At 40.4% G+C, this 22,061-nt stretch overlaps 1 protein-coding gene across 1 annotated transcript; it reads right to left on the bottom strand.

Moving 5' to 3' along the window:
• Nucleotides 1-167: 167 nt before the first annotated feature.
• On the bottom strand, nucleotides 168-20,814 carry smarcd1 (SWI/SNF related BAF chromatin remodeling complex subunit D1). Its single transcript, XM_069147954.1, has 13 exons — nucleotides 20,620-20,814; nucleotides 13,290-13,465; nucleotides 10,972-11,014; nucleotides 9,687-9,809; nucleotides 8,993-9,115; nucleotides 8,684-8,800; nucleotides 8,245-8,346; nucleotides 7,984-8,145; nucleotides 6,813-6,910; nucleotides 6,201-6,336; nucleotides 4,013-4,135; nucleotides 2,704-2,805; nucleotides 168-1,731 (listed from the first exon to the last, which is right to left on the bottom strand). The coding sequence occupies exons 1-13, from the start codon at nucleotides 20,803-20,805 to the stop codon at nucleotides 1,678-1,680; spliced, it is 1,545 nt and encodes a 514-aa protein (XP_069004055.1). The 5' UTR covers nucleotides 20,806-20,814; the 3' UTR covers nucleotides 168-1,677.
• Nucleotides 20,815-22,061: the final 1,247 nt, after the last annotated feature.

Raw genomic sequence — 22,061 nt, 5'->3', positions numbered from 1 at the left:
TTCGACACTTTCGCAAAATGAATTACCCGAGATGAATCCTAAATTCACTGACATAAATCCAAAATTGAAATCATCATCAGTTGCAGCCTCATTCTGGTACATACAGGAATATCGAGGTCGTTTTTGAGTTTAAAAAAATAAATTAAAAAAAATCACTGACAAAGACAAACATTTTACTTATCCTTTATTATAACATAAGAACATACAGAAAAATAGGTTTGGTCCATGAAAAAGTCTGCAGATTCACATAATTCTACAACCCCCCCAACCACACACACACTCCCACCCCCCCAATGTTGTGTGTTACAGCTCACAGGTTCCAAACGCTCCTTTGAAATCGTCCACATGCCTGAACCCTCATTAGTGTATTCTTGGAATTTAATAATAAAATGCACACACACACACGCGCACACACGCACACACACACACCCACACATTGCAGCCAGGACACTCATCTTAACATGAAATGACCGAAAGGTCGCGGGTGTGTCAAGTCAGTGTTGGAGGAAGCTACACCTCCTCATATCTGCTCTGTCGTGTGTTTATGGCTTATCTAATTAAAAACCCACTCAGCCGTTTCCAGCTCACAGCCCACATGAATCTGATGCACGCTGCCCTGCAGAGAGGAGGTTTGTCAAATGTGGCCGCCGTCTTTACTTTGCTGGGAGCTAAATCAGCGGGCTCTGACAGCGAGGGCCGACTAATGATATAAATACTGGTTCAACTATCTGAGCGTAGACAAAGACGTAAGAAAAAGATCGGCCAGGATAAGTCATACGAGTTTACTTCACATCCATCTTCAGTTTTTTTTTGTTTTTTTTCTGCTCAGTATTTACAAAACTATATAGACTAGAGGTACTTATACTAGCTACTTCCATGATAATCTGTACTAGCTAACAAGACAAGTACGGATATAATACATATTTAAAACAAGCATCACTGATAGTAACAAAAAGAGAGCGAGAGAGAAAAAAAAAAAAAGAACTTCATACTTAAGGGCACCCTCAACAAAAAGATAACCGCTTTGCCACAACAATGTATATTCTGCCAAAATGGATTAAGCTTTAAAACGCCTCTCTTATAAAACAGACTGTGGTACAAACTGTCAAAACAAACCAAGGACAACTTAATACACAGTGGCACATGACCAGCCAGTGGGCAGCAAAGAAGCTGAGTGATTACAAGCACTATCAATTTTGACTAATTGGGAGAGCATCTGGGCTCCCAGTCTAAAATGTCACAGGAGACTCTGCACATTCCAGATGATTTCACATCATGTTTTTGTTCCAGGGTAATAAAACATTAAAACAGTTACAATCTGCCCTCCGATATTTTTTTTTTTTTTTTAATTCGTGTGCAGTCTGTAGTTTAGTCTGGACAGTGTGTTATAATAAAAAGGAATGCTTCGACATGCACGAGAGAAAAAAAAAAAAAAAAAAAAAAAAAAAAATCAATTGTGCTCAAGGAGCTCTGGTGTGAGAGGGGAACAACCTTACAAAAAAGTTGAAATCGAAAATAAACTGCAAAAAAAGACCAACTGATAACCTATATAACAGTGAAGCCATCTAGTATCTATGTCTGCCTAAGTTTGTCAAGAGAACTCCCACGCACACACGTTAGTCGTCTCCTACAGCACATCACGTCTCCGGTTATCCTGCTGCACGGGGACACGTCTCTTTAGGTGTTTCTGATGCCGAGCGCCTGCTCCAGCTCCTGTCGCCTCTGCTGCACCTGTAACACGTTTTCACAGAGACGTTTAATCACCAGAAGACGACGTTACGAGGAAAACGGTCAGCTACGGCCGCGACGACGCAACACAACTAAGAGTCTGCACCAGGTCCTGTTCAGCAAGAACGAGAGGCATTCAGGAAGTCCAGAGCTCGGTCCTGTCGCGCGGCAACGGTTGTGCGGCAACGTAACGCCCACGCAGCAAAGAGAAGCTATCACCTTCCTGCATTGTCACCTTGAAGAACCTAAGTGCCACAGTGCAGGTTGTTTGCGCCGAACTTTTCCCCTCAGACACACGTCTCCAGGCTCATTGCTTGATTGCGGTAGACTTTCTGAAGCCTCAGTTGCTGATTTCCAGAGTCTTGACACGCAACATTGACGCGGGCCCCGCGGGTCGTGTCCACGGACGAACCGCAGATGCACACTGGCAACAAAATCTTCTGTAACTTAGGCGCTGATTTCGATCAAGCAGCAAATCTCGGAAGGTTCATAGCTTCTCTGTGCTCAGTGCAGGTCACGGCTCGTCTCGAGACCTTTTTGATCCACACTCATAGGTCAAAATGGTATATGGCCGGAACACGTATGAAACGCAAGAGCTTTTAGTATAAAACGAAGGGTTTCAATTTGAAATGGATACAGGAAGTCACTTTGATCACTCACTCTGAGACACTTGCGTTTATAGGGCTGCCCCCGCTGCGGTAGTGCAGCTAAAAAAAACTATTTTCTAACAACAACAAAAATCTGCTGATTAAGTGATGATGAAACTAATCATTAGCTGCACTAAACACAAAGTACAACTGACCAAAGTCATTATAAGTCATCCTTTGATGACTACGGACTTCTGCATAACATGTCGTGTCAATCTGTCAAATAGTTGTGGAGGTGATTTAGCTTGGACTTCAGTGATAGGACCTCTGCGTTACCGTGGCAAAAAGTAAAGAGGACAAAATCTGAGGAGGAAAAAAAAGGGATTACCTTGGAGTAGAAGTAGCGACAGACCGCCTCCTGAGCCCACGGCTGGTAGTAAAACTCTGCTCTCCGCTCCTCCTCCGGGTTTCCTACCACATCTGTCATGGTCTGTTAACAGAAAAAGATAATATTAGACCAAACTCCGACTCAACAACAGCTGATAAATTAAAACAGCCCAGGGTGTCTATTTTCTATTTTGTTTGAGAGTGAGCTTCGGACTGAACTCATTCAATTTCCTTCAGATTCGGTGGAACAAACACTGCAGGTGGGCGACAGCTGGTCAGCAGCTAACCGGCTCACTCAGCAGACGGGGGGGAAGGAATGGGGGGGGGGGGTGCATCCAGTCAAACATGTTATTAAATGACTCTGTCCACCTGTGTTACACCTGAGCGAGCAGTGTGAGCTTTGTGTTTGAGGAGCAGCATGATGTCAAATTTCCTCTTCACACAGTCAAACATTGGATTTAAACCAAAGTCGCTGTGACACAGCAAAACTCAGGAGGATCAAAGACTATCAAACTCAAACATGACTGCAATACATTTGTACTAACCGGAAAAGTACTCAGGCTCAGAAATACCACAGGTACTTCTTGTTGATTTTTTTTTTCCAGTTCTTGACATTATTAGTTTAAAAGTCAAATATTTAGTTATCTATCATCTCTAAATGTTATCCAGGTGATATATATATATATTTTTTTGTATTTCCTGTCTCTGCTTTATTCCCTCTATTCCTTAATGACAAGAAATAGCCCATGGTAGTTTCACAGGCTGTCAGGTTCAGTTTTATTTATGTTGTATAGCCCAAATCAAAAATATGCCTCAGGAAAAGCAACAGAGAGGGGAATACCTCTTCTTCAATAGCAATAAATATGATATAGATGTTTTGTGTACAGAGAAGACACAAATAAAAACAGTGAAACTGCACTATGGAGGAACCCAATGACAACATTCAGCAGCGGAAAATGATGAGTCACGTCCCTCTACTCGCTACACGTCTTTCTGCTGGGTTTCATCCTGATCTTTTGAGGTTACCGTCAGTGGAGATGCTGCTGCTGCTTCATCATTCTGATCCGTGAGGGATTTCTTGCCGAATGACTGCGGACCGAAGGCTTACTCAGCACTCACTCATCTGAATGACTCTGACACTGTAACCGCAAATTTGTGCTTGAAAGTTGAGGTGACTGAAGTTTTGTGCGCGTGAGGTTGATTTCTTTGAAGTGGGAGTAACACGATATCTACTGTGATATTTGACTGGAGATAAAAGAGCGATTGGGTTCACGGATGATCCGGTCTGAAGTCACGACAGGCAAACTCACTTTGAGGTCTCTGCACTGGGACTGCAGCCAGTCGTTGATGAAGCCCTGAGGATCTCTGGCGAAGTTCAACATGAACTCCCTCTGGGTCTTCAGCTGGTTAATGGTCTCGATGGTTTCATGGATCTAAGAAGAAAAACAAAAGTGAGGTCATCGCTTTATATACTCGTTAACCACTAAATATCTGCGGACGGGTGTTTGGTATTCCTGAGATCAGTGCTGCCAAAACTGTGTCACACCAGAGTATTCCTTAATGAGTTTTTATGGCACTACAAATTATTTTTAGAGCTCTAATAAAGCTGATAAATCTTTCCTATTGTTTGCCCTGACAGAAGCCACGCCTGACTCCAATGATTGGGAAACTGCTATAAAAGTCTTATCTGTGTGTTATAGTCTACTGATTTTGATGTCAACTGATTATTTCTTCCTTTTTTTATACGTTTAAAAACATATCCTAAATATGTAGTTAATTTAAGTGCTGACTAATTTCTTTTTATGTGGTGGAACATCATTAAAAATGTCCAGTAAAAAACATGGAATTTATCTCATCTCTGCTGTGCCGTGTCAATGCTGGAGAAGTGTCCGTCTGCAGCCATATATCATTCTGCTTCAGGTGAAAAAAAATGCTCTGGATTGTTTGCATATGTTGAAACAAGTCACAATGGTCTTGGGCAGCACTATGTTTAGGATATAGTGATGGTGTCCTTCGCAAAATAGTTTCGGGGGGAGGGTGGAGAGGGGAACGACGACGACGACTTGTTTTGATGGAACATTTGCCCGTGAGGAGGCGAGCCGCGGCATAAAACGTCTTAATCCCTGCAAAAAACTTAAAAGAATGAAACAAGCCTTCCTTGTTGCATGATCCAAATCATTGTAAAAATATTTCCTAATTCTCCCTGTGACCGACAGGTGGTGGCCAAAAAATATTGCGATGCACCTAAAAAGGCAGGAAGAAAAAACACTCGGCAAGTAAACTTGGACAGAAACAATGCAAGTTTCAAAATGTTAAAGCAGCTTGCTGATGTTTTATGGAGGAAGGAACCCCCATTAAACACATTTGTTAAGAGTCAAAGACTTACAATTTATTTTAGTGAGTAACAGTGAATTTAGAAATTACTATTGTCAGTTTGAAATAACGCTCCAGCTTTAAGGCACCACGTTTTGGAACCACTTACTTAGATATCAAATTTGAAGGAGCCTCAATTTGCGCTCAAGGCTGATAGGACTAAAACTTGTTCTATAAAAAGCTGGTAAAAAAAAAATCTGTAGTCCAGTGACCAGCTCAGATGAATCACCTCGTTACCAGGTCCTATCGGTATAATGCATAATTCTACCTGCAATCCCCCTTCACGGTCTCTGACATAGGAATGCTGCAGGCTGTTATGTCTGGAAAAATGTACATTGGACACTTGTACTGGTTATGAAATGGGACTAGCCTCCGGTGTAATATGATCTCCACAGTGTCAAAATACTCTACAAATACTGAGAATAATCAACACAGGATAAGCAAGAAGCCATTTCTGAAAGCAGCCCGGCAGGAACAGGGTGTAATCTGCACCAAAGCCAAAATACTGTAACAAAATGAATGGCGCCGGTAAACTATAAACATTCTCCCCGTATTTACATTGTTGAGTTGTCTCAGAACAAAGACTACACAGAGGGACGTCTTTTAGCAGAATGGGCTTTGTGCCTTATCAATGTGAGTACAGCCATCCCAGCCAAGGTAACGGCTGCTCACAGGAGGTCAAAAGGGCCCGAGTGAACTCAAAAATGGATGGAAAGAAGACAGTAATACAAAGGCAGCAATTTGAGGGAGCAAATAAGTGTGAAATTGACCTTAGCAGGCTCACCAAATAGGAGCGAATCGACATGGTGGGCTCAACTGAAGTCAGAAGGAAGAAAAAAGCACATTCACATTGCTTTTTAAATTGCCTTAAAATATTTACAGCAGAGAGGTTCTCACATGGAAAATGGACACGACTTAAATCTTAGAAAAAGATGTTGATTGATACAAAATCACAGGAATATAATTAAATTCTTTCTCAAACTTCTCACAACTCTGTGTGTTATTCTACAGAAGGGTGCGATTCAGTAGTTTAAAAGGTCAAAAGACACACAAGCTTCTCCTAAAGTCTAACACAAAACCCTGTGACTCCTGTACTAAGAGCAGCTGTGGGGCTGAAGCCGGTACCTTGTTGTCCAGTCCTGCTATCTCCTGCTGACTGGCTGTGGAGAGAAGGAAGGAGTTCATCTGGGTCTTCAGCGTGTCGTCCACCTCCACGTCTATATCATAGCAAGCAGTCTTCTTTTGGTCATTGGGGTCCACACTATTAAAAACACCAAAGAGTAAACAGTAGGTTTAGTTTTGATGGTATGCAAACAAACGGGATCTAAACAGCAATCCAGTTCTAATGTTGGGGGAAATGTTCTTATCTTTGAAACTATTCGAACATCTATTACTATCTTCTAACGGAGGTTAGAAATACAACTAGAGGTGAAACAATAAGTCAAGTCAACATAAAAAGTAACTGTCACCTTGTTTTGTTTTTTTTAACAGAGTTTAAGCATTTCTGTCTTTCAAGGAGAAATTACAAACAAATACCGTTCTGTTCACATCCTCTTAAACGGGACAATTTGAACATTTGAATCTGTCACTTTGCTGTCAGTAAACAGTTTTGAAATAATTGTCTGGCAAAATAAGCAATTTGAAGACTTAAAATGAGCTTTTTAACTACTTTCTGGCATTTTAAAGACTAAATAAAAAAATTGGAAGATTAATCAATAATATATAATAAGGAGATACCTGATCACATGGTTGATGATGATGGGCTCTGGGGGCATGAGGAGTGCATGCAAGCGCTGCGGGATCTCAGAGAACTTCATTCGCTGAGTCTCAAAGATCTGCAAAAGGAAGAAAACCTAAAAACTTAATGCACATCACATCACCTAAGTCTTATCAAAGTTCATCTACACAAGTACGAACTACTTTAGCATCCGCCAAATAGATAGCAGCCAAACTAAGAATGCTCTGAACTTCCCAGCTGCAGCTTAGGCTGGTCAGTGTTTACTAAGTATTGTGAAATGCTATTCTGATGGTTTTGGGTCTGTTGTCAAAATAATGATTACATTGAGTCAAATGTAATAAATATTCTAGACACATAATACAAACTTTATACACCTCGTTGTATTTTATGGATGGGCATTTTAAGGATAAATGTTCTGGTAGTAACATGTTCTTGTTCTGTAATGATGGTTGGAAAACAGCTTTTAGGTACATTATCGCCACCTTCTGGTGGTTGTACTGCAATTCAACAAGATCCCAGTAAAAACAGGAAATAAGAAAAAAGTTCCATAAACTATTTGGACTTTTACATTTCTTTTCATGACTATTTCAAAAATAATATCCAGGCCCTTTTGTATATATATGACACTGCAAAACTTTTTCATCACAATTCTTTTTTGTTATTTTGCAGTCTGAGCTGCAGCTCATTCGGTGAAGGTGACTGTTTTTCTTTCACAGTCTCTTGTGTAAGAGGTTGCTGAAAAAGTAAAATGTAGTTTTAAAAGTTGAATTCTATTGGACCTTGTTCACATACCAAATCATAATAGTGCATTTACAACAAAGTATGCGTACCGTCTGTACAATAAAAACTATTTATTTCACACCTTACCTCGGTAGGAATTGAACATTAACCTTCTAAAATCATGTTTATCTTGGCAGAGTATAAAACCAGGGAACCAGTCAGTGACCCAGAGGGAAAGAGTCTCCATACAAGGACAGACAGAAAGAGACAGGCTGTACAACATCAGCACAACTACGAGGCTGTTGATCCTTCCAGCTTCAGACACTGGCTACAGTTAGTGTTGATCAGGTTTGAAGAGCAGAACGGTCTTTCACTGCATTTTTAAGCAACAAAATGTACCAAATTAATTAAAGTGTAAATTGCAATGTGTGATGTGAAAACGTGACTCACCTGCTGCAGGTATTTGTCACAGTTGATGAACTCGCGCTCATGTGGGTCTTGGAGTTTGTGGGTCTTGACGTACTGCCACAGGGCCTGAATGATGACAGGTCTGGTCTGGGTGTGGATACCCAACATACGAGCCAGTCGGGGGTCCAGCTTGAACTGAGGAGGCTGCACGGTACGGAGACAGAACAATGAAATGGATTAGTGCAAGGTGAATCTGCGATTGAATATTATCCTAAGAAGCAGAGAGAAGACCTGACCATTTACCTGGTAGTCCAGCATGAGCAGGACGGTGCAGCGAACTCCCACATCACCTGGCCTCTTCACCTGGAAACCATCAGTCTCCTGGGTGGTGGCAGTCCTGTGCCACTGAAATAATACAAGCAACATTTTAGGAACAAGTAGAGTATTTACTGACCAAACAATAAACTGATATTCTGCATTTATCCTGGACAATTAATAATTGTTACTGCAGCAGCACAAAATGTTTACCGCATTGTAAAACCAGCTGATCTGTGAATTACTCTAAAAACAGAAATTCCACAAAACAAAATCCACTTGGAAAAATAATAAAATACAGTTTAATCATGAATATTTTCAGAAAATGATGGACTACAGTTTTCAGAATAAAATGGGAGAAAAGCCCATAACGTATAATCCTAGAAAGGAAATAATGCCGAATTATAAATGAATCAAATGTTTTTACTTCCACGAGGTGGTTATCTGGACCATACAGGTCTTTGTCCAGCTCGATCACCAGGGATTTGAAGAAGGAGGAGAACTTCCTCTTCTGTTTGGTAGCTTCATACTTGGACACGGCCGTCTGCCAACACAATGAAATGAAATCAATGACTTTGTCTATAATATTTGCACAAAATGTGTGCCTGTCATAAATCAGATCTTAAGTATAAAACTGAGATTATCTGTGAAAGTTTAAGATGAATTTGTTTTAAGAAAAAAAAACTATTTTGATTAATTATTTTGGGAAAAAAACTACTGTTAACAAGAAGCTTACATCTTCCAGCAGACGCCCCTCAACACGAAGCTCCCATGATGCAACTGTGCCTTCTCCATCCTCAGCATCAGGCTTTGCAGGGTTGAAGGTGTTGGATATGAAGATCCGAAGCTTTCTCTTTTGCTGAAAAAAAAAACAACCAACACTTAAAAACCATCAATCACTCAACAAACTTCATATCTACACTGATAATCAGCAGTGGTGCATGTATTTCAACTTTCAGAACATAACCGCCCTCTCAAATCCCAAAAGTTAAGTTGTTTCATTCAATAACGTAAATATATAACGAAGGCAAAGATTAGATTAACTTGGCTCTGCTGCAGTTGTATGCAACTTAATTTAAGATAACATCAGTGTAATTGTTTGCTGAATGCGGACACAGAGAGGACTTCCTGCTTATATGAAACATCTATCAGGCACATTTCTCAACCCCAAAATACACAAACATCTTCTTGTTCAATGTTATATGAAAGCAACACAATGTCAAGGTGGAATAAACAGTAAGATCATGAAAAAAAACACCTTTAAATGGCAACCTCATCAAATGTATGTACAAATACTTCTGTGGACATTTCAGATGAGCAAGTTATTATTGAAAGATATAGTTTTAAGGTCCTAAAGGGTTTTGAAGTTCATTTCTGGTGTCAGGGGTGATTCAGGGAGTACAAGAGAGGCGGGTGCAACGAAAACATACCTTAATGGGCCTCTTGAGGGCCTCCTGAATGTCCAGCCTCTTGCGCATGATAGTCTGGTCCAGCTTCCTCTCAAAAGCAAGTAGATCCATGTAAGCCTGAGACTCTGGGACCAGTTCCCTGATCTGGGACACAACAAAAAAGGATGAACACATCCTCAGTTATCAACAAGGCTTGTGCTAACTGCTGCTAACCACGACTATCAACGATTGAAGACACGAATGCAGATTTGTGAACAGTGATCCTCCTTAATCAGCACATGTGACTCCTTGATTATAAAGCCACCTGTTTGAACTTCTTTTCCCATCTCCCAAGTCTGAAAAACCTTGTATCTCTGATCCTTCTTATGTCTGCTTTCCACTCTTTAAGCCGTTAGTAATCACAGCTCTGCCCGCTGTACATGGTGAGTCCATTTCTGTCAGGCACAAACTTGTAATTATTGATAGTTGACTTGAAATTATTTTTCAATTATGCATTTTATTTGTCTTTGACTTGTGTATGCAACTCGAGAAATACAGGCAAAGAAAGGGAGGCAGAAATCTCAGTTCAGGAGAACCGAGCTGTAGCTCCAGACAACGTGATATTTTATGTTTACTTACTACATTATCTAAAGTGGACCAAAGCACAGAAAAACAGCTAATGACAATAGAACAATATCAAAAATGATTGTCAACCTTATTGTCCATATGGGGTTCTTAATAATACTTATGAAAAGATTTCTGTCTAATTATCATTTGTGTCAAAGCTGTACTTCACACATCTAAAACAGCAAAAATGTCAACAAGCAGGTGTAACTGCTCCAACAACTTCTCTACAGAGAAACTCAACATTTGCAGTTCTTGTGATCCGAGATGAACATGTGGACGGTTTTAAAGCTCTCTGAGGCAAATTTGTGATTTTAGGGTAAAGTAAATTAATGAAAAGGAGATTGCAATTGTGCTGGTGATATGCATTAATATTATTCTTATGACAACATGTTGAGGGGACATTCAAGTGCTAAGAAATCAACTAAATAAAGAGTTAAATGGGTAGTGGAGGGATTATTTTCTGGTCCAGTTCATGATGGACACCATCACACAAGGTGAGTAATATTGAATAAAAATCTTTCGTAAGGCATCTTAAGTGCTCCCAGTCATTGTTCTCTCAAGGCTAGACCTTTAACCGAGGTCCTTTAAAAGACCATCTGCCCCTTTTGTTTAGTTCAAATGGAACAGCAAATGTAATCTCCCCCAACATACTCAAAGCCAGAATTAATGGATTTCCATGAATTGCTCGATTAATACTCACCCTCTGAGGTAGAATTTTATCAGCCATCTTTTTCTTCTTTGTGCTATAAAAAACAAATTATTGAAACAAGATTAAAGCGGCGCAGTGAGTCTCTACAAAAAAGACAAAGAAGCCAGTTAAATTCTTCAGTCTGAGGTTTACAGCCTCCAATACCTGGGTCACACACCCACACAAATACACAGACTCACAAAGAGAAACGCTGCATTTACATAACCACAATAATTCACTTCCTCATCTGGAAGGCTGGAAACCAAATCAAAGGACATATTTTACTGAACTGTGGGCCGTTAACGTCATTGAACGGTCACATTTAATATGTTTTATATTTGTGGTGTAAATATATTTCTCCGTATCTCTTTTTAGAATAGCTGGTGTGTCTGTTACATAAAATCTATTTAAATGCAAATAATAGGTTTATTGATTACTTTGGTCATTATTTTTGCAATTAATCTATTAATCGTTTAGTCTCCAAAATCTCATACATAGCCAAACCAACTGACCAAGACCTAAAGATATTCAGTGTGTAATGAGAGAAGATAAAACTGCATCCTCATACCAAAGAGAATAAGACTGAAACAAAAGATTAAAACAGTCAACAACTTAAGAACTGCAACGATTAGTCAATAAATTGGTTGACAGAAAAGTACAACTATTTTGTGATGAAGGATTAGGCATTTTCTGATTTAAGAAACTAAAATATTGTAAATATAAGTGTAATTATAATTAATATAATTATTTTTCCATCACATCAGGCATCTCGGAGCTAGCTGGACGAAACAAGACATTTTTCGCTGCACTTCGGACTTTCAAAAACAGTGGGCGACATTTTTCACTATTTTCTGTCATTTTAAGGACCAAAGAACTGATTGATTGAAAAAAATAATCCACAGATTAATTGAGAATGAAAATAGTTATTTACAGCCCTATAATATCCAACTGTTCCAGAAACAAATGTATATGTTTGTTTATTAGAAACATATGCAATCGATGACATTTTCCTCCATTTTGAGCTCCCAAGTTTTTGGTAACTTTTAAAATATTTGTTTCACATCTACTAAGTAAAAGTGGAGTAACTTTAACAACGAGCGAGATTGAAACTAAATTACTTCGACACATTAAGAAAGCGCCTCTCTTTCCCGTCTGGAATGGGAACCATTATCGTGGCTGACACCGATCAGAAACTCGACAGGTGCAGGAACAGAGTCTTGAAACTTCTGATCACAAACACCACTTTCTCTTCTTTACGGGCCAAAATCATTCCAGGTATTAATGAAACAATGTACATAATTAAACTTCAGCTGTAACTAGGATTGTAACTCCCTCCTGGCAGGTCTACCTGCTAGTGCCATCCGACCTCTGCAGCCCATCCAGAATGCAGCAGCTCGACTGGTCTTTAACCTCCCTATAATTACTCGCACTACTCCGCTCCCTTCACTGGTTACCGTGGCTCCTGTTAGAAAAAGCTAGATTCAAAATCAAACATATCGGACATTTATTCTTGCAAGGAGGAGCAAATACATGTACACTCAAAGAAGGATGCCCAGCATTGCTCAACGTCTCTCCTCCGTAGGGCAGCTTCTATACAGTGTGACAAACAGTTGACAGTCACCCCCATTCCCTTTGTATCTGCTTTCATATGGTAATACTGAGTTGGTTGTAGGTCAAAAGATAAGGACACAGGGAGTCGTAAATTAGATGCCGAAAGTAAAGCAAAAGAAACTTTCCGGAGTCACTTGCAGACAAGAAGAAATAATCTTTTTTTCTTTCCATCACTCCCCGCATCCGTTTCAAAACATTGGTACTTGCGTACCGTGCTGCGAACAGATCGGGTCCAGTCTACATCCAGGACATGGTCCAACCCTACACCCCAGCCCGCTACCTCCGCTCTGCATTTGCCAATCGGCTTGTCGCTCCCTCACTGTGAGCTAAACACTCTACAAAATCACGACTGTTTGCTGTCCTGGCTCCTAAATGGTGGAATGAGCTCCCCACGGACATCAGGACAGCGGAAACTCTGTACATCTTCCGCCGCAAACTAAAAACACACCTCTTCCAACTACACCTTCAATAGGGGAAAAAAAAAAAAAAAAAGTAGTACTTTAGTAGCACTTACTTACAGCACTTTGTAGTTTGGCTTTCTTGAAGAAAATTTTAGTTTCTTGATTCTTGTTGTTCTGGGTTTTGTACCCTCACGGTCGAATGCACTTACTGTAAGTCGCTTTGGATAAAAGCGTCAGCTAAATGAAATGTAATGTAACTATCGATGGTCTGTTTGAAGCGATGCAGCGTGGCTGAGGCAGGGAAGGAAGAGGACTTACTGCTGGTTGCGGTTCTGCTGCTGAACCTGTTGAATCTGTTGGGGAGCCGGCCTCTTACGTGACGGGTCCATCACGCCAGGCATCCCCGGGCGAGACACGGGGCTGTTGCCGTATCCTGGGGGGCCCATGGCAGGTCCCTGCGGTGTCATACGGCTGGATGGAGGCATGCCAGGTCTCTGCATGGAAAAGATAGGAACGCTTATTGACTAAAAAAAGATTTTCTTGGCATTGCTTTTCTATTCCACAAGGCGCAGCTCAGCCTTTGAATCTGGAGTACAGAGATATTTTGCAGACGTCGAACAGGATTTATTGGCGTTTAACATTTTCATCCCCAGATGGTTTCAGAATGCAGGAATCTGGTTTGCGCAACAACATATCTTACAGGTTCCTGTATATTGTATGTGTAGGTGGTTGATGTGCACTTCCCTTATGCTCCTATTGTAGCTCATTTTGGGCAGTTGGTAAAGCATTTTCATTAATCAATTAGGTTTTTAAAGCAAAATCGGAAATACAATAAGGCTGGACAAAAAAAGGAATATTCTGGTTGTAATTTTTATTCGAATTACCCTACATTGATTCTTAAAGTCATAAGACTAATCCACTCATTTGTACCTCTTCTTAGTAAATGTGAAACATCAGTGATAAATGTTATGTGTAAGCAGGGTTTCTTGTATGAAAGGATCCAATTTGGGGTACACGCCATGTAAAATGGCTACTTTATCAAAATCAAGGCATTATAACTTGTACAAAAAGGTTACTTGGAGTTAAAAAGTGAAGTAGATGATAGCTGGCTGTATTAGATGTGACCAGATGACGCACATTCAAGTTTTGAGCTAAAAGCGGCAACGGAGACCTTTGAAACGCTTCAGGAAGCTTACAGCGATGGAGACATGTTTTGAGTGCCATTCGGGTGGAACCTCACTGTCCAAAACCGAAAAGGGCCCCAGGTCAGGAATGCAACCTGTCAACACCAAGCTCCACCGTGATGTTCTGAGGGAAACATTCAAAAAGGTGCAAACCTCCCGAACTGTTGCGCAACGGCACTTGGGCTCTCCAACGCGACAACGCACCCGCTCGGTGTGTTGAACCCGCACTCATTTTTTTTTGCCCACGACCGTCGACCCCCCCACCGCCTGGACTCACTGGATTTGGCCTCCTGCTACGTCGCTCTGTTCCCCAATAATTTGTCACAAACGCTGATGTGCAAGTTTCAGGTGCGCAAGACCAGTGGTCACAAAAAAATGTGTGTAACGCAGTTGGCCAGGTGTTTGATTCACCTCCTCGTATCGGTCATATCTGCTGTGACTGAAACACCAGCATCAAAGAATCAAATCAAAACATCAATTCTGGACTACGGATTGAATTTAATCGGGAGATCAATATCCAGCACTAACGGTTCTTGTTTACACGTCGGAGGATTTCATTTTACAGTAAAATGTAAATATCCGACTGCTGCAGAACGCTGCTGAGACTCTCTGATGAGAGACTTTAGCACTGGGACCACCTGTGCACACCCGCATTGCACATTCATATGTGGACATCATCCTGCCTCCTCATAGATAACAGAGGTGACTTAAACTAATTACGGCTGCAAATTAATTAATAATCTCTGTATTTCTAAATAATTTAGCGGTTTAAGAGTTGTCGTGAACATAAAAAGTTAAAATGCTAAAAGTGAAAACCACACAGTGTATTTGTGAGGTCAACGCGTGCGATGAAAGCTTTCAAAAGGCTTTTAAAGAAAAGAAAATCAAGGCTTTACTTTCAATTCATTTAAATCCACATTTGTAATACGAGTCCATATTTTGTAATATGAGGGTTATGACTTCTCTAAGACATCGAAATGAAACGGATCTGAGATAATGTCACTGTAATTATGCCAGAAAAACATCTCCTGATGTAAATGTATTTACGCTGAACCAATTAAAATGTATTTTGTATCAAAACAATTTATAAGCAGGAGAAAAGCAAACTGCACAGCACAATAACCTGAAGCATCAAATCTTCATACTTGAGGCTTTCTATACGAAAAAGTAGCACCAAATTGTTGCATTCCTTTAAGATAAATAAATACCAAACAACAACTGCAGCCGACTCACCAAACCATGTGCCAAGAACTCAAACAGGCGACTTCTTGTATCTGTTTGCATGAGTGCAGGCGAGAACAGCAAATAAATGACAAATTACTAAACGGCAGCTTTTCTTCCAGGAGTCAGTCCGACAAATGAGGACGGATTAAAGCGAAACACTCTCTGCTCAGGCTACGGAGGAGGGTGGAGGGGAGGCAGTGACGAACACCGACTTCTTAACAATACGGGCGAGATGAATGGCTTCTGCCTTTTTCACGCAGCACGGTTGAGGCAGAAAGGGACCGCGTGTCGATCACTTAGTGCTTTTTACACTGTACATCAGCACAGCCTTGGCTTGCCATAGAACAACTAGAGATGTGCAGTATTCAGAGTATGAACCCTCTTTGATAATGCTGTGAAAAGCCGCTTGCATTGAGTGAAATCAGCCAAGGACGACGGGAGGGAGAGAGACAAAAAAAAAAGATGTAACTTCCTTTCACTGAACTATGTTTCAGGTTTGCAGTAGCTAAGCAGCAAACACTTCAACCGCTGTGGATCAGTGATAATTGATTCTCATTTCTATCAGGCTTGACAACATAAACCTTCAATTCTAGCAAACAATCCAATCCCACCCCAGTAAAAACCACCGGACCACCGAGCAGAATATGTAACACAGGATAACAACAGTAGCCAGTTTTGGGTTTTGTCTTGGGTTTGAAAACATTAAGGGTTTAATGTTTGACTACACAATAAAAAGAGAAAAAAGATGTCCTGCTTTTTGTAACTGTACTTGGATTTTTGATGTATTTTTGATGATGTATTTTCAGAGGGAAGCTTTCACCTTCGCTGGCTCAAGGAGCGTTTGTCTGCGCTCACCTTAAATCTCAGTTTGAGACCTTGATTTTGTAACAGAAAAGACACTAATCGGAGATGTAGGATCTTGGATCAAGCAGTTCAATTTTGCAAAAATCAAGGACTGTGAACTTTCAATGAACGGAGTTGATGGACTTTTTGAGAGGTTGCTAATTTCACATTTTTGGGGAACAAAACATATCATGATTCCAAGCAGAGCATGTTTCTACTGGGTAATCAGAACTATTTGATTTAGTTGCAGTATCATTTCAAATTTACAGTGCAGACTAGTAATAGATCCTTTTCATGCCACCATATCGATATCATATTACGGTGGCGACAATTAATGGACGATCAAATAGTCGACCAACAGAAAACGAATCGCCAACTATTCTGGTAATTGATTCATTGTTTAGATTCACTGATTTAATTTGTTTTAAACATTCTACAAAATCCTTTGGTTCCAGCTTCTTAAACGTTAATATTTTCTGGTTCTTCTACTTCTCCATGAAAATAAACTGAATATGTTTAGGTTGTGGACTGTTGGTTGGCAAAATTCAAGACATTCAAAGTTGCACCTTGGGCTTTCAGAAACAGTCTTCAACCGTTAATTAATTAAATGAGAAAATAATCAACATATTTAGCGATAATAAAAGAATCTATATCTTTAACATTACATATTTCTTTTTAATCTAGTTTACCGCTTGTTTAACACCTAAAAAAAATAATTTTTACATTCATCATGTTAAGTCAAGGTAGTAAGGGCCTGATTTACTGAGATCTCAAATAAAGGGTACCAAGTTGTGTGTTTATTCAAAAAGTTTGCACAATTATTTTACACTTGTTTTGCAGGTGATTTATGAAGAGTAAAATTGTGTCTTTGATATCCAAATCGCTCCATTTAAATGAGGTATTTGCATGTGTTAGAATGATTCCAGCTGTTCTAACGGAACGACCGCAAGAAGAAGAAACAAAACACCATATAAGAGATTATCAGCGAGGAAGTCAATGCTGTGGGAATAACAAAAAGACCAATAGATGAAATTATGAGAAGATGGCAAGATATTAGGCGAACAAACTGTTTATATTAAAACGTCGGCTAATAAAAGAGGAGGGACGGTGGATGAGACGCTTCTAACAAACACCGATCAGCAGGTCCAGATCTTTATTTGATGAGCAGGTGAATTAGTTTCATTCATTGCCTTGCGAGTGCTCGTGAATTTTATGAAGCTACCCGTGAATTCTGCGGGACACATTCAGGACCTGTGACAGCTCACCTGAATAACGGGACTGGGTGGAATATTCCTGCAGCGATACGCTGGAATGACCCAGAGGCAGGACTATGCTGAGTCATAAGAAGTTTTGACATTGCCGGTATTTTGTGGCTTCTTGTTGTTGGCTTTAAATCATCATTCAGTTTATTAAATAACTCAGAAATGCCATCGCTGAACAGACGTTATGTCTGAATAATTTATTCCTCTGACATCACAAAAATGTTTCCACGGGTGTAAAACCACGTTCTTCTCACCACAACAAGAGCTTCCGTCTCTCCAGATGTGCACATCTGATAAACAAATGCCTTTCAGTCGTACTAAAATAAACATCAAACACTTCTCCTATTTCTATTTTCAGGTTTAGTAAATATCATTGCAGGTGCTAAATGTATGTATTTGCATTTCCCCTCCCAGTATTTTGCACGTTCAAGCAGAAACACCCAATATTACATATGCATTCAGGCAAACACGCCAAATGGACAACGCGTGGTCAATTGCACATTTGAAAGACGCGATCTTCACTGCACGTCAGCTTGGACATTTTTTTTTTTTTTTGCGGGTGGTGTGAAGTTTGCACGTGATTTTACACACTCAAACCTTGAGTAGATCAGGCCCTAAATGCATTGTACAGATTTACTAATGAGGTAACACTGCTCATGACTATTCTGCTCAGCGTATTAATTGTATGATTTCAGATGGACCAATATCAATTCTTGCACATTTCCGCAACCGTTTTTCACAACTCAAATGTTACACCAGTGCGAAGTGCAATATTTGGTGTATCTATGCAGAAGACAAAACTCAGTTGGAAGGACCTGCGGGGGGGGTGGGGGTGGGGGGGTGATTCGTAAAGGCTTTCTGCTTGGAGCACCGCGTGGCGTGTGGGATCCAGCCTGTTCACGTCCAGCGGTAGGAATAGCAAAGCACATTCTTTCAGGCTGTGAGATTAGTTTGGCTTAGTTAGCGTAGGTACACTTGGAGGCATAACCAGGTACTGAGGTGCTCGGCTGCTGCCACCGAGAAGAGGAAGGTGAAAGTACGAGCACGGAAGAGTGGAAACTATACGACGGTTATTAGTTTTGTTAGAGGGGAAGAGGAAAGGACGCAGATAGCCAAGCTTTTAGCGTGTTAAATAGAGGTAGGTTCTGGGAAATGCGGGCAGATCTGGGAGGAAAGCTTGTGATTACACAAGACTTAAATTGTACCAGCCTTAAGCCAGACATCGTGTTTTGTGGTCAGGTCGCCAGTGAATAGTTTATTTTGTTACACGTGGGAAAACAATATTGATGAGCTGTCGAGAAGAAAAAAAGAAAGACATCGCAAACTAGTGGCTGAGGTAAAGGGGCAGGCGTGGATCGCAAGAGGGACCGTTGCGTGGTCAACAATAGTAATAATGCGGTAGCTTGCAATCTGGGGAGGGAGATGGCAGGAGCAGCTGAAAAGGGTTGTTTTGGATTTGGTGGAAAAGTATTGGTGCTGGTGGTCGTGTAGGAGTCAGAGTCATATACTAGCAGGGCTGTCTGGTCTTAATTGGAGAAGGAAAGGTTTTGGTGGTCGTGTGTAGCAGGTACGAACGAACGGCTTTAAGCAAAGGTAATTTTTGCCACAATGTCGGCACAAGTCATAATAGATTGCTGGGTAGGTATTGAAGGGAGTCGTTTTGAGGCGCCAAAAAAGTCTTACTTTGGTGTATGAGAATAGCGTGCATGACGTTACCACAACATCTTGTGAATTATTGAGGCATGTGTTAGTGATATTCAATCTGTTGACCCTTGTGGTGTTATTTCACATTAATTCGGCACTTTGCGTATACTTTAAAGCAAATGCAACTAACTAAATGCTACTGAGCTACTCTGTACAGGTGGAAGATTTACCTGATATTTGCAAACTCCTGAAATGACACCAGTATGACGTGATTCTTAAACAGACATTTTTTTAAAAAATGTTTTAACATTAACGGGGACTTTAAAGACACCGGTGTTGTAAAAGTCCACAATATATTAATCAATAGGGCTGCAACAAAGCATTATTTTAAATAATAAAAAAAAAAAACGTCCATTACAATTTTGCCTACAAAATTATTGCAAATAGTGATCCGTTTTAATTTCCGACAAACTAAAGCGACACCTTATAAAATGTTTATTTTGTCAGACCAACAGTTGCACATCCCCAAAGATATTTAATCTGCCGCCGTGAAACTAAATATTTGACATTTTTGTTTCGAAAGATTACTCAAGACTGCAAATGACTTTCCTGTTGATTGACTAAGTTGTTGTAGGTCTAGTAGCAAATAAATAGTGGATCATTTTAATCAACTTGTAAGACTATTCCCCCCCCCCCATATTTACAAAAAAAAACAATCCTCCTCCTTGCAGGTAAAAAAAAAAAAAAAAGTTCAGCTGCTGCACTTTTCTTGTTTGGTAAAAGCTTGAAAAGATCAAACTTCGTTGTGTAAAACCACTTTCAGCCAGGTGTTAGTGGGTTTACCAACAATGCAGGGACAGATGCTGCACTTAACAGTCTGGAAAATACCAGCTGCCGTGCAAGCAAACCAGCACCGACCTGGTTTAAACCTCCGGAAATTATTTGGGTATTTTTTTGGGGGGGGAGGAAATTTGCATTGAAACAAACTGATGTTGAGCTAATTCATTCAAAAGTAAAACTCATCAGTGCAACTTTTTTTTTTTTAACGCGACAAAAGCTCGAACTCATCCAGGTACGACGTTTTGAGCATTGAAGACTGGCCTTTAAGGGAGGATTGTTTTGTAAAAAAAAAAAAAAACTATTTAGAGCCTTTCGATGTTGTTTTCAGAGACAAAAAACTGAAGCGAAACACAGCGGACGCTTAGCGGCTAAGCTAACCGAACTAGCTAACTTTAAACGTTAGCAGGCGGGAGGGTCAGAAAATTCAAACAACCAACAAACTCCGGGAGTCACTCGGGAGTTTCCCGGTTCAAATGTTTATAAAAAAAAGGGATCTTTCTTCTTTTTTTTTTAAACCGGGCTGCCGGGCGAGCTGCGGCCCGCACCGGCGACGGAGGTTAACGTTAGCCCCCGGTGACAAAGCAGCGGTGCGCGGCTTTGTTCTAGCGGACTGGCTAACGCGTCAGCAGCAAAGATGGAGTGATATCTCACCGGGTACCCGGGCCCGGGCATCGGAGAGCGGTACATGTGGTTCTGCGCGGCCGACGACGGCCCCATTCTTCCGGAAGGCGTCCCGGGTCCCATGCCTGGTCCTACGCCCGGTACCGGCGGTCCTGGTCCCATTGTTCCTCCTCCACCAACCGTCGGTGCCGACTGAAACCCCCCTCTGGCCGCCATCTCCTTCTCTGAATGTCGCCGCCGGTAGAGGCGCGAAACTACCGCGAGAGCGGTTGCGAGATTTGGACGGTGTTCACGATGCCACAGCGCCCCTCGCCGGTTATGTGTGACACTACAGCAGAATTGTAACGATAACGATGATAGGTAGGTAAGTTACTTTATTAATCCCCGAGGGGAATTTTTTTTTCGCTACGGCAGCATACAGAAGCAATGAGATAATAATAGAAATAATAGAATAAAATAATAGAATAGAATAATAAAAAAAAGCAATAAAATAGCAGTAAATAGCAGTTAAAATATAAAATGCACAGTATATACAGTACAGTATATATATCTATATATATTATATACAAACAATGATGAGGATTATAATGATGCTGAGGAAGGAGGAATTATTCCTGGATTTCAGTACATCAGAAAATTATGTTTAAAACAATTAAAAAAAAAATCCTCAGGCAATATTGGCATTATTCTAATATACAGCCTAAAGCTAAGCACATTTGTAATAAATACACTTGTTAATTAACTGGATTAAACATGAATATATTTCTAACTAATATATATATATAACAGGAATATTTGGGCTGGCCTTTAGTTTGCACAGACAGTAAAAAAGATTTTCAAAAGTAGCATTATTTAGGTTTTCATCAGTAAAATGCTAAAGGCTGGACTGGAAGAAAATATGAAGAGAAATGGAAAAGAAGAAGATATAGGAAGGAGATACAATGAAGGACAAAGCCACAGATGGAAGGGATGAGGAATCAAGAAAGGAATATATATACACTTGTTAAAGTACAATTGTATTTTGTATATGGGGACCCTGACACCACCCTGCCAAAACCTCTGGCTACCCCATTTAAACTTTCTAGATCTGCTACTGGTCATAGGAGCAACAAGAAGGTTAACTCTATTGTTTTGTATTGTCACGCAGTTCATCTGTCTGCCAGGGAATGCCAACGAAATAAAACTAAACAAACAGCATTTGGAGCCCGAACAAGAGACATGAGTGTGTATTTATGCAGCCTAGTGCATGAGCTTTAGACATTTAAAACAAATTAGGGATGCTTTAAAAAAAAGGTATTTTTTCTTGACCAATTACCTTAATGCAAAGTGCAGAAGAAATAAAATCACTTTGCCGGTAGAGTTCTTCTGTGGACTCAGGCTTTTACTCTCAGTGCCTTCTGTCTCTTTATGTAATCCCAGACTGACTGCATAGTGTTGACATCAGGGTCCTGTGGGGGCCAAACCATCTGTCG

This window comes from Embiotoca jacksoni, unplaced genomic scaffold (genome assembly GCF_022577435.1).
Source record: "Embiotoca jacksoni isolate LCO1_2020_lvr unplaced genomic scaffold, fEmbJac1.0.p SCAF_1, whole genome shotgun sequence".
Lineage (NCBI taxonomy): Eukaryota > Metazoa > Chordata > Actinopteri > Embiotocidae > Embiotoca > Embiotoca jacksoni.
The sequence above is the reverse complement of the archived record's forward strand: the minus strand, read 5'-3'. Positions and strand labels throughout refer to the sequence as shown.